We start from the raw sequence: 13982 nt of genomic DNA, 5'->3' as shown, positions 1-13982 counted from the left end.
GAAAGGGAGAGAAGGAAATGACCATGTTAATACTCGCCTTAACTTCATGTGGGGAAAATCTCTTTTTGATTTGTTATTCTATGCCACGAGTTTAAGGTCAGACATTATGACTACAGACAAAAAATAGGCATTTGTTCTTTGGAACACAAGCAATCACGGAATGTCAGTACAAAATGCCACAATTCTCAATTCCAGTTCAGTTTCTCTTGAGCTCCAGTATAGGTAGACATTTTGTCAAAGAATATTTGATATAATCATGCCATTTACATTATACACAATATAATATCTTTGCTCAATAACATCACATAAAATGTGAAATCAATGACTACTCAACATTTATCAAGAAACAATATACATATTCCACACATGATCCAAAGGGTGAAACTAAACCGTCTCGGGAAGGTCTAAGCCCATCTCATGTTCCCAATCAGTGGATGAACTTTTACTCTCCCGTCGCCCACAAAGATCATATGAATGTATTTCATTTGGATCTTTGGGTGCCATCTTGTATGGTGACAAACTTGCGCCACACCAAAAGAACTGAGCCCATAGACGATACACTGAAGTAGCCATCTATGGAATTCAGTTCTCATGGCAGAGCACATGGTAGAGTCTTGACCGGTTGGGTTTCCCTCCACACTCCACAGCAATGGAGCATTACAATACAGATTAAATGAATACATCTTTAAACTTTAAAAGTCAGTTGGGGTCTTTTTTTTTTTTTTTTTTTTAACAAGATTCAACTTTAAAACTGTTTTGAGAATTCATATCAGGTAAAAATTTTGCAATGAGACATGACCTACCACAGGAATCCACCCATCTCCTTTGACTAATTCCTGGAAATGTTTCATGAGCGCTGAAATGAAAGTCACTCCTCCGGGCTGATGCAATTGGTGTATCGGGCTGAAGTGATCCTACTCTGCAAGCTTTGGAAATGACTCATCAGCTCAACGGTTCAGAGATAAAGACCTAAAGGATAGTATCATAACGGATATAAAGTCCAGCAAGTCATCTTTGAACTCAGGGAAGTGGGGGAAAATGTGGCACTAAACGTTGAGCTGTTTGTATGAGGCAGCATTTTCCATTCCACGCGGCCCGAGCAACACTTGGCATCTACATCGACGCTGAGACTATAACGAGAAGATTCCTAAGTGATAAAAAAAAAACCTTCGAGGGTGGATACATTCCATGAGGACACACAGGCACCAAAGCACAGTGCACTTTGTCAGGAAGGCCACACCTGAATGCGTTCAGGAAACTTCAAACTTTTCCAGCAGCTAGATAGCGAAACAAACCGGTTTTTACTGTCTGTTACGGGATAATAAATACACTGTGTCTAATTTCACCAGTTTCAGAACTCATATAAACAGACCTCTGTCTGTTGTTAAAATCTATCCCCAAGTACAGTATTCATCTCCGTGGGACTGAGAATCTTACCGGAGCAGTCTAAGATCTTGGTTAACGAAATACTTACATCATTCACTGGCGACTTCACTGTCCAAACACAGGATACCTACACGACACAATTCCTCCAAAAAGCGTCCTGTGACCATCACTGTCTTGCAGTTTCAGTCTTTAACTGACAGATCCGCCTCGCATCGCAGCCAAAGATGCCTCAGAGGTGTAGCAGCGGCAGCAGGGTTCCACCAGCCATTGTCTCCCTCTCTCGCCGCCCCCCCCAGCTCCCCTCTCCCGTGTCCTCCGAGCACCAAAGGAAGAAGACAGTGTACTGGCTGGGTCTCACAGAAAACCACCTTAAATACCAGCACCTTTCACAGCACAACATCAGCCTCCCTCCCTATCTGTGTGCACTCCCTCCGTACGGTAAGCCTGACAGTCACTTCCCAGTAAGGAGGAAGCAGTGGGAGTGCGCAGCACACCCCCTCACAGTGAATCAACACATAATAGTTTCTGAGGAAAAGCATCTGACCGGCCCTGCCCCCCCTCTTTCCCATAAGCAGGGGAAAGGCTGCGTCGACTGGAGGAACCAGGAATTCCCCCACAGGCCACGAACAGCTGTTGAGAGGAGCAACGGCGGTGAGGTGAACACAATGCGTTATGACGAGTGCGCATATACAAACACAGTCTTCATGGGGAGACCTATTTGTGCGCAAGAGAAGTAGGGATAGTCTATATTTACCTGTTGGGGAAATGGAAACCCTTGTTCACACAATGTGGGTGTTCAAAAACGGCCGGTCGTGTTCTCAAAGGTGACACATTTCAAGTTTCCAAGAAAAATACTATGGTATCGCATTTCAATAATGTTTGCGCTGATGTGTAATACATGCGTCACCAATATATTTATAGATAAGATAATGTTCATTGAGCGAGATCTGGTGTTTTGGCCCTTATTGTGTGTCATATTTACTTAGAAGAATGACATCATAGTAGTGTGATCCATGTTGGTATGGGGCTGGTGTGTCTCACTGGGTAAAAAATGTAATTTTACCAGTGGTGGAAGAAGTACTCAAAATTACTCTAAAAACCTCTTTACAAAAACCTTGTCCGGGTAGGTTACGCTTCCAATTAGAGGTGTCATGATTCTCCAACTTCATGATTCGATTTGACTTTCGATTTTAAGGTCATGGTTCGATGCCTGGGAGCCGGATGATCCACCTCTTTTCAGTGAGCCGGATGATCTGATCGTCCGCTCTGTACGTTGTTCTCTAAATAATGGTGCAGTGGAAAAGGGTATAATACCCCTTTCCCACTGCACCAAAAAGCCTATAACACCCGCTAATCTCCATTTGTCATCGTTGAGATGGGAAAAACCTGGGTCTCAGTCCCGGGACAAATGACCCTGCAACAGTGACAGGTTTTAATCGGTTTCGGCTTCGATCGGTTCTGATGTGAACAGGACACCCGGGTCGACACTAATTTTGGCCACTTTACCTGCATGATGCGACGCGCGTTGGCGCATAAATAGAGAGGAATATCCCTGTATCATTTCATATACGATTTGGAATCCAAAATCAAAATGAGAAGTTATTGACTTTTTTCCCCACATGTAGGACCGTGAAATGTTGTGAGTGTGGTGATCACTCCGTAGGGACCACAGTAGAGAACCCCCACATTCCCCGCTGGCCCCGAGTCACTCCAGCACCGCCCCAAGCCGGTCTCCGAACTGGAGGAGCATTTCCGCTTCCCACTCCTCTTCTTTGAACAGCTCAAAATACTTCACCCCCCATCATGTTTTACAGTTCTATGTTGTTTGTTTCAGTTGCTGTCTCCTCTACTGTTTGGTTACCAATCACACTGGAACCATGACATGCCCCTTTTCCGATGCGTTTGTGACGTCGAATGTGACACAGAAAGAAACAGCAGTTCTCCTGGCAATGGGAAAGGTGTCAATTGCCTATTTTTAGCCGGTTTAAAAAAACAGGGTTACTACCTGTTAAACCTGCTAATTTTGGTGTGAAAACAGTATAATACCCCTTTTCCACTGCACCAAAAACCCGGTAACACTCGCAAACATCTGGCATTTGTCATCAATGGGAAAGGTTTACACCCGGGTTTCAGTCCCGGGTCAAATTACCCTGCAATAGACAGGTTTTTAATCGGCTCCACCTCCGACCGGCTCTTGATGTGAACAGGACATCTGGGTCGACGCTAATTTTGGCCTCTTTACTGGCGAGTGGACATGTTGTAAAATATATCATTTTATGGAATTGGAGCGCACTTTTCCCATAAATTATTTTAACCCAAAAGCTGCGAACTCCTGCAGCTTGAGCTGCGGCTCTGGCTTCGCCACACCCCCAAACCTCCGCTTCAGCGTTAGAGAACGCAGTTTATTTTCAGAGAACGTTACATTAGAGATTACATTTAAGATCCATGTCGGACAAAGGTACCCACAAAAATACGGGGAGAATCGCAAACCTGATTGTGATTTCGATGTTTGAAATCGAACGCTCATTTCGATCGATTTTGCATTGAAATCGTGACACCCCTACCTCCTTCAGGACCTCAGTGCATTGTGGTTGTTTATCTCTCTGTGAATCAACTTCAACTTAAGCTTGAATTACATGAATGTCTGTAGAAACTAATCTATTCACGTAAGTGTAGCATTTGCTTTTAATATATAATATGCCTCTAATGGTTTCTGTTTGGCTCACAGGTTTGGTGAAACAGGACAGGGATGTGATACTCTATGTTGTAAAACAGGGGAACAAATACTCACATGCTCGGCTCGGAAGGTATGACCTTTAAAAAAATACAAATCTATGAGTCACACTATTGCGTTGTTTTGAGTCCTATTTAAACTTTGTGATTTCCCCATATTTTTTATCTCAGACTCCACAGGTATGAAGAACTTGTCTCGACTAGTGTGACCACATTTAATGCGTTTCCGTGATGTGGGTGTAAAAATTATGATTCAACAGAAAGTTTCTCCCCTCTGAAAACCCAGTTCGTCTCCCGTGCATTTGGAGAAAGTGCATAAGCCCAACATTTCAACATATTTCCACATATTAACAGTATAGCAGTTCATCTGGTTTGTCTTGTAAGCAACATAATCCAAGCATTACAAATTACTTTGAGGAAACAACATTATTTGAAGTGACTGTTGATTTGAATGAGTTGTTAAAAAAAGATAAAAGTAAAAATAAAAATAAAATTCAAATTACATTTTAATACATTTGTCAATATAATACAAAGTTAACAGCCATTCATCTGAAGTAATACCTATAAAGATGATCATGAGATGGCCCCAAAGAGGGGGGCAAGTTAAGTACATTTCAAATTATATATTTAACAAACAGAAGCATTATTTTACGTCCTTCCAAGGAATCCAATCAGATAATTTTTTTCAGTGTGGGAGTCAGAGCCCGACTTACCCGAACCGACATCTACAGAACCAAACAACAGGAAGCCCGGACGCACTGAGGTACAGAGACCCCATAGAGCCCTGCTATTGATGTGCGGTGACTCTAGAATCCACTTTCAAACTCCATCCTTGGGCTGGTGGGATAAGTTGCAATTGACATTTTGTGCTGGACTTCAGAAACAAGCCGGGCTTTCATGCTGCTGTTTGAACACTGGGGAAAATCACTTGCAAAGGTCACTGAGCCCATTTCCTTTCTCTCCTCCCCACGCATCTAAAGACCTCTAACGGGGCTGTTAGAGGTCTTTCAACTGCACTTTAGTAAGTGGCAGACGTATTCATATCTATACAGGAAGTGAAGACATGCAAGGATTCACAGTCCAAATGAGAGGTGAGACGGCGTCATTTATTTATTTGGTAATGTATCATTTTTTTTATTTACAATCTATATTAAAAAGCCATCTTAACAAAATCGAGCATTCCCGTAATCCTATTGAGTCTTTGAGGTAATCAATTGAGGCCATTTTTGTACTTACTTGTCATTCAATTTAAACCTGCAAGGTCTTTGGTCATACTTGGTAATTCTTAATGTGCTTGAGCACAATTTAAAATGTCCGTATTTTGTCTACCTGGCATACTGTATATGAAATGAAGTCAGTGGCCGACATGTAAATGCACAATGAGGAAGGCACATACTGGCGGCGGGTTAAGAGTGCCTTGATGGAATTTTCCCCTTGGGGATTAATCAAGTCTTATCTTTTTCTATCTTGAAACGTAGGCCCACTACATGTCTCTGGAGCCCTTCCTCCCCATCCCACATGTGATCCAAGAAGAACACACCCTGCTGCTCCACAAACTTTTCGAAGAGGTGCAATCCACCCCCAACCCCAAAGTAGTGGGCTTTGGTGGCCAGATAGACCAATCCATCTGGGGCAAGCAGTTTTTGGAGTGCCTTGTGCAGTGATGGGTAGTATGCCGTGTTGTAGATGGTCTCTGAGGTAAATATAATGTCATACTTTGTTGAAGGATCGTCTTTCAAAACCAATGCAAGGAAAGTGGTCCAGTCACCAGAAAAGAAACGACACCTGGCAAGTAATGAGCTCTGAGACGGGTCTACGGCTCTTTTCTTAACCGCCGGATGTCCATCCTTCAGGTCCTGTTTCTTCTCATCTTTCTCGTTTTTATCACCATCTTTTATCTGTCTCTCTTCATTTCCTTCCCCTTCATCATCATCCTCATCATCATCATCACTACCACCATCAGTGTCACCCTCTTGGCTGTTGAGCAGCACATTCGGCAATGTGAGCTGTTTTATAACCGTGCTGTTATAGTCTTGAAAGTGGACCCGCATGGCATTTCTCTTCAGAGCAAGTATCCCCAGCAGCCCTGCCCCACAGCCCAAATCCAGAACACCCTTGCCCTCAAACGACTCTCTGCCTCTTTCAAGCCATTCCAGGAGATCATAGGTGCACTCCCACACCTTCAAACCACCCTCATACACCCCAGAGATCAGGTCGGACCTCTGATCAGCGGTGCGAGAAAGAATGTTCTCCCCATCCTCTCTTTCCAGGGCTGTCTTCTCAAACACGGTCTCGTTCAGGAAATGGAGGGCCGGCAGAGAACCCACAGCGACCGTCTCTGAGACAGCATCCACCAGCAGCGGGTGGGGGTCGGGTGGTGGGAAGTGCTCTGCAGCCTTTTGGACTGGTTCTGCTGGGGAACCACTGCCCTTGGTCTGGTAAACACAAACAACACGAAAAGTTAGGTGGAATCAATGTGTTTACGTGTCTTTATGTGTTGATTCCACCTGTCAGGTTGTTAATTCCAAAGGCGTTTAACTTCCAGCTCTCTACAACACTTTCAACGTAAACCCAACAGAACCTCCATAGCTGCACATTTGGTAGTGTGTGTACTCACATGTTGAGCTGCATGGCCGCTCTTGACATCCGACAAATTACTTTCATCCGCGTCGTTTGGACCGCAGTTCTGTGCGTGCACATCGAAGTCGAACCTGAAGGACATCATTCAATTAAAATACGACGTAATGTAAATAGCAGTCCAAGAAGCAGCAGCAGACCCGAGCCATGCGCGAAACATGCGACCAAGGCCTACAATACCCACAATTCTACAAAAAGAAAAAAATAGAAAATGATGGTTGTGGTTTTTTTGTGTCTTTTTTGATCAACAATGAATGCAAAAAATACGCATGAATAGGGAACAAATGAGTAAAAAAGGAAATAAATAAAAACATTCGTCGATAGGAAATCCAGGAGAAAAAACAACAATATTTACAAGGACTTCCGGACTCCGATTCCCGTCGTGGTGTTCGCCGTTGGCGCATGCGCACCAACCGCAGCGCAGGCTTTTGGGACCATCAAATAGCAGCTTATTGAATCCTTCTCAAATGTGAGGATTATAATCATATCGTTTGAATTATTATTTTTATTTTTTATTCATCTTTACGGGCGGTTTGGTTCTCCAGAACTGTTCGCAGAGGAGGGTGAGTGTTCTGTCATATGTTGACATGTAACGCCAGACGACAAGGCTCAAGTCGTTGAATTGGAAACATTAAGGCTAAACAATGTAAATTTAGTGGCAGCGTTCATGATGATATATCCGACATTTGCTGTTTCTATGAAGGGGTTTATTGTGTAAACTACACGAATTACTCGCCCATAACCGAATGGGACTAGCATTATCGCCGAGGCATTAACACGGATTAATACCAACATTATACTATACTACACCCCATGGAGCATCCATGGGTGACTCCTGTCCTACTCCACCCTAGCGGCCTGGAATGCAGAAAAGCAGGCTCTTTCTTAATGACATGGCTTTGGAGACTACTGTCAACTTTTTAACAACCTACCTGCACCTACCTGCATGAATCCATACACTCATCTCCCCCAGTGTATTTAATTACCACTACATTTCCCTAACTGTGCTGCAGATATGAGTTGAGTTGCACAAGCTGCCCGTGCACCAAGCCTGACAGGTGTGTTCAGGAGGCCGGGTCCGGCACAAAGGGAGTGCTCACTTTGGCACATCTCCTCGCTTTTCCCTTTTTTACTCGTGTGTACTGTCATACGCCCAGGATGCGGTGGTGTCCCGGCTTCCCGCTCCACCCGCTGCGCTGCTTGAGGCTGCGGCTGTGTCTCAGGAAAGGACGGAGCAGGCTCCCCCTCTCACTGAAGGAGGCCTGGGCCTATATCAAGCTGCTGGTCCACTCCCTTTACTTCAACTCGCTGACTGACTCGGATGTAGTCTTCGACTCGGTCTTCGAACCGGTGTTCTGGACGGTCGATCATATCACCCGCTGGTTCGGAATGGTGAAGTGGTTATCAATTTGTTTTTTTTACATACAATCGCTGGTAGACTACGTCTGTGTACTTTGTGACCCCCGTCTCTGCTTTCGCTGTGTGTGTGTGTGTGTGTGTGTGTGTGTGTGTGTGTGTGTGTGTGTGTGTGTGTGTGTGTGTGTGTGTGTGTGTGTGTGTGTGTGTGTGTGTGTGTGTGTGTGTGTGTGTGTGTGTGCGTTCACGTGTGTGTGTTCGCCTGCCAGGTCTTTGTGTGTCTGGTGGTGGTGCTGACCAGCTCAATCCTGCTCATCACCTATTTGGTTCTACTGCCGCTGGTGCTCAACACCTACTCCCCAGGCTGGATAGCGTGGCACCTTTGCTATGGACATTGGAACCTTGTCATGATCGTTTTCCACTATTACAAAGCCACTAAGACTGCGCCTGGATTTCCCCCGACAGTAAGAAGAAGTCTAATTTCTTAAGTAATATACAGCCACCTGGTTATGTTGACTTTGTAACATATTTTAATTGGGATTTATTTCTGCCTAACAGGTGAAAAATGACATTTCATTCGTGTCCGTCTGTAAGAAATGCATAATTCCTAAACCAGCTAGAACACACCATTGTGGTATTTGTAACAGGTAAGTTATAGTTGGGGTTTTTTGAGCACCTTGATTGTGTGTGCCTTAATTAGTGGTTACTTGAGAGATTATGGGTCTATATAGAAAGTGGACTGAAAAGATATAAATGTATGTTTCTTTTTAAAATGTTTTCAGATGCGTTCTGAAAATGGACCATCATTGTCGTATCCTTTCCTGATTAAACACTAGGTTTCATTGTTCTTTTTTCAGCTTTGGCCTTTTCTGAAACAAAGAGTTGCACGATAAGATTTTTAGTGAAAATGTCACGGTGAAAAAAGAATGTTTCCTTAATATTTTTGATCTCAGCCTGGTTGAATAACTGCGTGGGCCATTTTAACCACCGTTACTTCTTTTCATTCTGCCTGTTCCTGACCATGGGCTGTATGTACTGTAGCATCAGTGGCAGAAATCTCTTCGTAGATGCATACAATGCTCTTGAGGTGAGACACCGCCTTATTCCTAATTCTATGATGCAGGACTTGCCTTTTTTTTTTTCTGGTTTCAGCTCGCGTGACATCTGTATACAGGGTGTCAGCAGGTTATTAAAACAAAGAAATCTGAAAACAATATTTATCAGAAAATAAGTCCTTGATTGGTGTTTTTAAATTTTAAATTTCATTTTTAAGGGTATATTATTTGTTTATAATTCACAAAGAAGCAACAGAATAGTATTTGTTCAGAATAAGGACTAGGGCTGTTTTAGTTCCACAGGAAAAAGGCAAAACAATTTTAAAGATTGAATGCATTTCAGGCTCAAAACAAGCTACAAGGAGGTTAACGTTGTTTGCAGATCATTTTGCACCAAAAGGAACATAAGATGCTGTAGCTGGCTGGCTACATGGATTTGGCAGAAAGATGCAGGGAGACACAGGGTTTGGAGACAGCTCATTGGGTTTTATTCAAGGTTTCAACATAAATCAAGCTCAGGTAGGGAAATAATAATGACGATAATAGAAACAAAGCTCATGGACAGGATAACAAAAGGACGGAGGGTTTCTGGCGCCAGAAAGCGAGCTCTCCACCAGGCTCTCCCCATCCGCTGCTGGCCATACAGCTTAATTGGCCCTGGCCGGTGACGGTGCCGAACGCAGGCGAGCCGACCGACCTAACTTCCCCTCCCATTCACACAACGGCTCGACCACTCCCCCTCATCGACCACAGATGTTTAAACAATTTTTGAATTCCATATTGCTTTATAAATTAAATATTGAATGGATAGAAAATATTTGTCTATTTTCAAAAACAATATTGTGTCTTGAATAGAGCTAATTCCAATATTTACCAAGGTCTTAAACAGTCTTAGAAACTCAGATACCTGCAAACACCCTGCTATGTGGCTTGTTGCTGTCCTTGTCTTTTTTTTTTCTCTTTTTGATATATGTTTCCCCTAACTGTTCTGCCTCTGTCTCTAACTCTGGGGTTATTCCTCTAGCGCTTTAAGCATGTGGATGTTGAAAAGCCCGGGGTTCCTGTGACTGGGATGGGTCTTCTCATAGGCATTTTGCCCCCTGGCCAGGTACCCACTCAAAAACACTTGCAGAATGTGAACATGATGGATGGTCTTTTCTAACCTATTAATGACAACAAATTATATTTTGTTTTTTGTTTGTTTATTTTTCTCTTGGCAAGACCCATTATCAGACTCCATCACCCCCTTACACCTTCAAGGACAAGGTGATTCATAAGAGCGTTATCTACATGTGGGTACTTACCAGGTAAAATAATTGTCAGATGCTTTTTTTGTAGCCACTTTAAATTCACCTCCACCTGATACCACACGTGTTTTGCCAATTCATCAGACAATAAAACCGGTTGTGATTTGGTCTTTTCAGTACAGTGGCAGTAGCTCTGGGAGGTCTGACGATGTGGCATGCGGTTCTCATATCCAAGGGTGAGACCAGTATAGAGAGACATATCAACCTCAAAGAAACCAAACGCCTGGCGAAACGAGGGAAGGTGAACATGTCTACGCTAATCTTTATTCTCAAACTCTGTGCCAAATATTCTGTATCACATCGATGTGCCAAAAATAAGTGTCCCTGTGTAAGATGACAATGAATTTATACAAGTTACTCTTTCTCACTGACTTCTCTGGCTTCCTGTCCCCAACCAGGTGTACAAAAACCCTTTCAGTTTTGGCAAGCTGAACAACTGGAGGATATTTCTGGGTGTGGAGAAGAGAAGGTTATTTCAGTTTTTTGTTTTTTTTTGGTTTGTTTTTAATTAAATAAATACTTTCCACCACATATTTTGCATGTATCTTAAACTTCCCTGTATCAGTGCTATTAACAATTTTCTCTTATCTCCTCTTCTAACCTCTAGCCATTGGGTAACCCGTGTCCTCCTCCCCTCTGGACATACTCCTCCGGGCAATGGTTTAACGTGGGACATCTTTCCAGTTAAAAAGGACACGATATCTGTATGACAAATATATTGGAGAGACACCTGTGACCAACAGGCTCTTCTTCCAGCAACTGTTCCACCAAAAGGTCAAGATGCAAAGTGTTTTCAGCAGCCATTGTTGTGCCAGGCCTGCTGTCATCATTTTATCTAGTTGGTCACAAGAATCTTTGAGTCGGGGTGAGAGCTCTGGACATCAGCGGCATCAGGGGCTGATATTGGCTTCCAATGCCTCAACAACATGCATTGGTGAAGCCAACAAAAAGCCTGAGGAAGAACATGATGGGACGGCACTGACCCTGCACCATGTGTTTTATGTATGGATGGTTTTAAAGCAGGGGCTCGATGATTCAGGACTGTGCACTAATAAACCGTATACTGTATAGACGAATCTGGGCAATAGACAAACTGAACCAAGCCGCCATTACTGCAGTGTGCTGTCACTGCTACACTGTTTTGCATGATACTCTCAGATGATGATCTTTACGGTGCCTTTTCAGGTTGACAAAATTATTACACCCAAGGACCTCAGCTTGAACCTATAATAGCATTTTTTTTTTATAAGAAGGAGAAAAAAAAGTGAAATCCACAAAAGTCTAAATACTTCTACTACTACTACCACCACTACTAACTAAAGCCTTTACTGTATGAGGAATGCCCCGCTACTGGGCCAGACTCTGCATAGAGACATTCAAAACATAAAAAGAAAGAGCAACCAGATGATTAATACAAAACTAGATAGTTATGTGTTATTTAAATTTGATATCATGTTTAATATTTCATAATATTTAAATGTATTCAATTGTGTAATTCATCTGTTGTAAAATGCAACGTTTTTGAATTAGTCTCACGCTACTACTGATAGCGTACATTATGTAGCAGTCAGTCAAAACCTATGTGTTTCCAACTGGTGTTTTTTTTTAAATGAAATAACATACACCTAGGCCATTGCCTAATGTCGTCTATCCATTTTCAGTACAGTGTTTATCCACGACTCTGAACACTGCAGCAATGGCGGCCTCACTAGAGGGCCAGACTAATATATCGCTCGCCAGATTTGTCTATACTGACTGACATATCATGGGATTCAATTCAATGCACTATTAACAGCATTTTTTTTTGTAAAATTTGATGAAACAAGCATTCGAGTGAATGAGTGCTGCACTGTTAGTTACTACCCAAATGGAACATAATTTAAGCCAGATGTGTTGGGGCCAAAATGCCTCCATTAAGGTCCCTGTACCTGAAGCCAAGCGCTGCAGAAGATGCTGTCTTCCCAGCCACATATAATTAACTAGAAATTAATTTGCTGCTTTACCACCAGCTTTACAGTAAAACGCAGTACATATGGACACAGTGCATTCCTGTATTTTTTGTATCTTAATGAAGATGTGTTGATAAAAATCTTTTTTTTAAGCCAGCCTGTCTTATTTTCATGTGAATGCAAAGCAGAATGTGTACGATAATATTTGTTCACATTTAGTACATGAACACCACACATGCATGCATATTGCTTGGTATTAAAAGTGAGTCCGTCAAAAGGTCATTTTATAACATCCAGTTGAATTCCAGATCTGCTGTTATGTCACAGACCGTCCGGTCCAGACAGGCTGTCAGCAGGGAGGATTTTCTGGGGTCCGTGCCAAGCTCGTCCTCCAGACTGAGACGCAAATGCATCAAGTCTAAAAGATAAGCAGATACACAAGGACTGATGTCAAAAGGCATTTATGAGACGTTGATATGCAGAGGGGGAAAATATCCCACTGGAAGCTCTCATTACCCCAATTGTTGTTGCATTAAACAAAAATTACAGATTGACAATTTATTGTCTTCGTAGAGAATCAATTTCCACAGTTGGCACGGCAATTCAATAAATCCAGACTTTACAAAAGAATTGCATTGAAGAAGGGAAAATACATGATGGAAAGCAGAAGAGATTTGGAAGCTTCAACGTGACCTCTGCTCGTGACGTCATAACCACTACCGTCTCCATCCATGGAGGCCATGGATCTGTCTTCAGTAGAATCATTCACCTGTCACAATTCAATGTTCCAGCCCAGGACAGTGTCTGACCCACCGAAGCTTTTGGAATTGTGTTCTTTGAAACCAAATGGAACAAATGACAGCAACAGACTACAACCCAAGGATGGAAATAAGAAAGAGTAAGAAAGACTTATTTTGAAAGTTGTATCTATATCGAGCAGACTCTTGCTTTTTATTTTTATTTGCCGAGCTGAAATTTTAAGTGCTGTGGCAATACGATATCAATGGATGCATGTAATTTGTTTTTTTATGATTCCAAAAATGATACCCATAAACATCTACCTTGAAGAATATGTGATATGTAAAAAACATATTTGAATATATATATAATATCGAATATAATATAATATAGTCATCAATATAATAATTCAATATAATGTAATAATTGGACATGATTCAAGTGAATTTTATCATAAATAAATAAACATTCATATTTTTGAATACACAAAAAGGTGACCCCAACATTTGTCTGTCCATATACAGTGGGGCAAAAAAGTATTTAGTCAGTCACCAATTGTGCAAGTTCTCCCACTTAAAAAGATGAGAGAGGCCTGTAATTTTCATCATAGGTTCACCTCAACTATGAGAGACAAAATGAGAAAAAAAATCCAGCAAATCACATTGTAGGATTTTTAATGAATTAATTGGTAAATTCCTCGGTAAAATAAGTATTTGGTCACCTACAAACAAGCAAGATTTCTGGCTTTCACAGACCTGTAACTTTTTCTTTAAGAGGCTCCTCTGTCCTCCACTCCTTACCTGTATTAATGGCACCTGTTT

At 42.2% G+C, this 13982-nt stretch overlaps 1 protein-coding gene across 1 annotated transcript; it reads left to right on the top strand.

Moving 5' to 3' along the window:
* The first annotated feature begins 6269 nt into the window (after positions 1 to 6269).
* On the top strand, positions 6270 to 12575 carry zdhhc16a (zDHHC palmitoyltransferase 16a). Its single transcript, XM_080016953.1, has 11 exons — positions 6270 to 6557; positions 7914 to 8148; positions 8382 to 8576; positions 8671 to 8759; positions 8895 to 8923; positions 9066 to 9199; positions 10192 to 10275; positions 10389 to 10474; positions 10592 to 10715; positions 10873 to 10943; positions 11082 to 12575. The coding sequence occupies exons 1-11, from the start codon at positions 6364 to 6366 to the stop codon at positions 11182 to 11184; spliced, it is 1344 nt and encodes a 447-aa protein (XP_079873079.1). The 5' UTR covers positions 6270 to 6363; the 3' UTR covers positions 11185 to 12575.
* Positions 12576 to 13982: the final 1407 nt, after the last annotated feature.

This window comes from Zeus faber (genome assembly GCF_960531495.2).
Source record: "Zeus faber genome assembly, chromosome: 16".
In the NCBI taxonomy this organism is placed as follows: Eukaryota; Metazoa; Chordata; class Actinopteri; order Zeiformes; family Zeidae; genus Zeus; species Zeus faber.
Note: the sequence above shows the minus strand (reverse complement) of the source record. Positions and strands in the feature narration are given on the sequence as shown.

Excerpts from the sequence above, each read along its gene's own strand:
- zdhhc16a (XM_080016953.1), top strand. The coding sequence starts at position 6,364 with ATGTTCTCCCCATCCTCTCTTTCCAGGGCTGTCTTCTCAAACACGGTC. Across the intron at positions 8,760-8,894 it reads CATTGTGGTATTTGTAACAG|ATGCGTTCTGAAAATGGACC; the intron begins GTAAGTTATAGT and ends AAATGTTTTCAG. Across the intron at positions 8,924-9,065 it reads GAAAATGGACCATCATTGTC|CCTGGTTGAATAACTGCGTG; the intron begins GTATCCTTTCCT and ends TTTTGATCTCAG.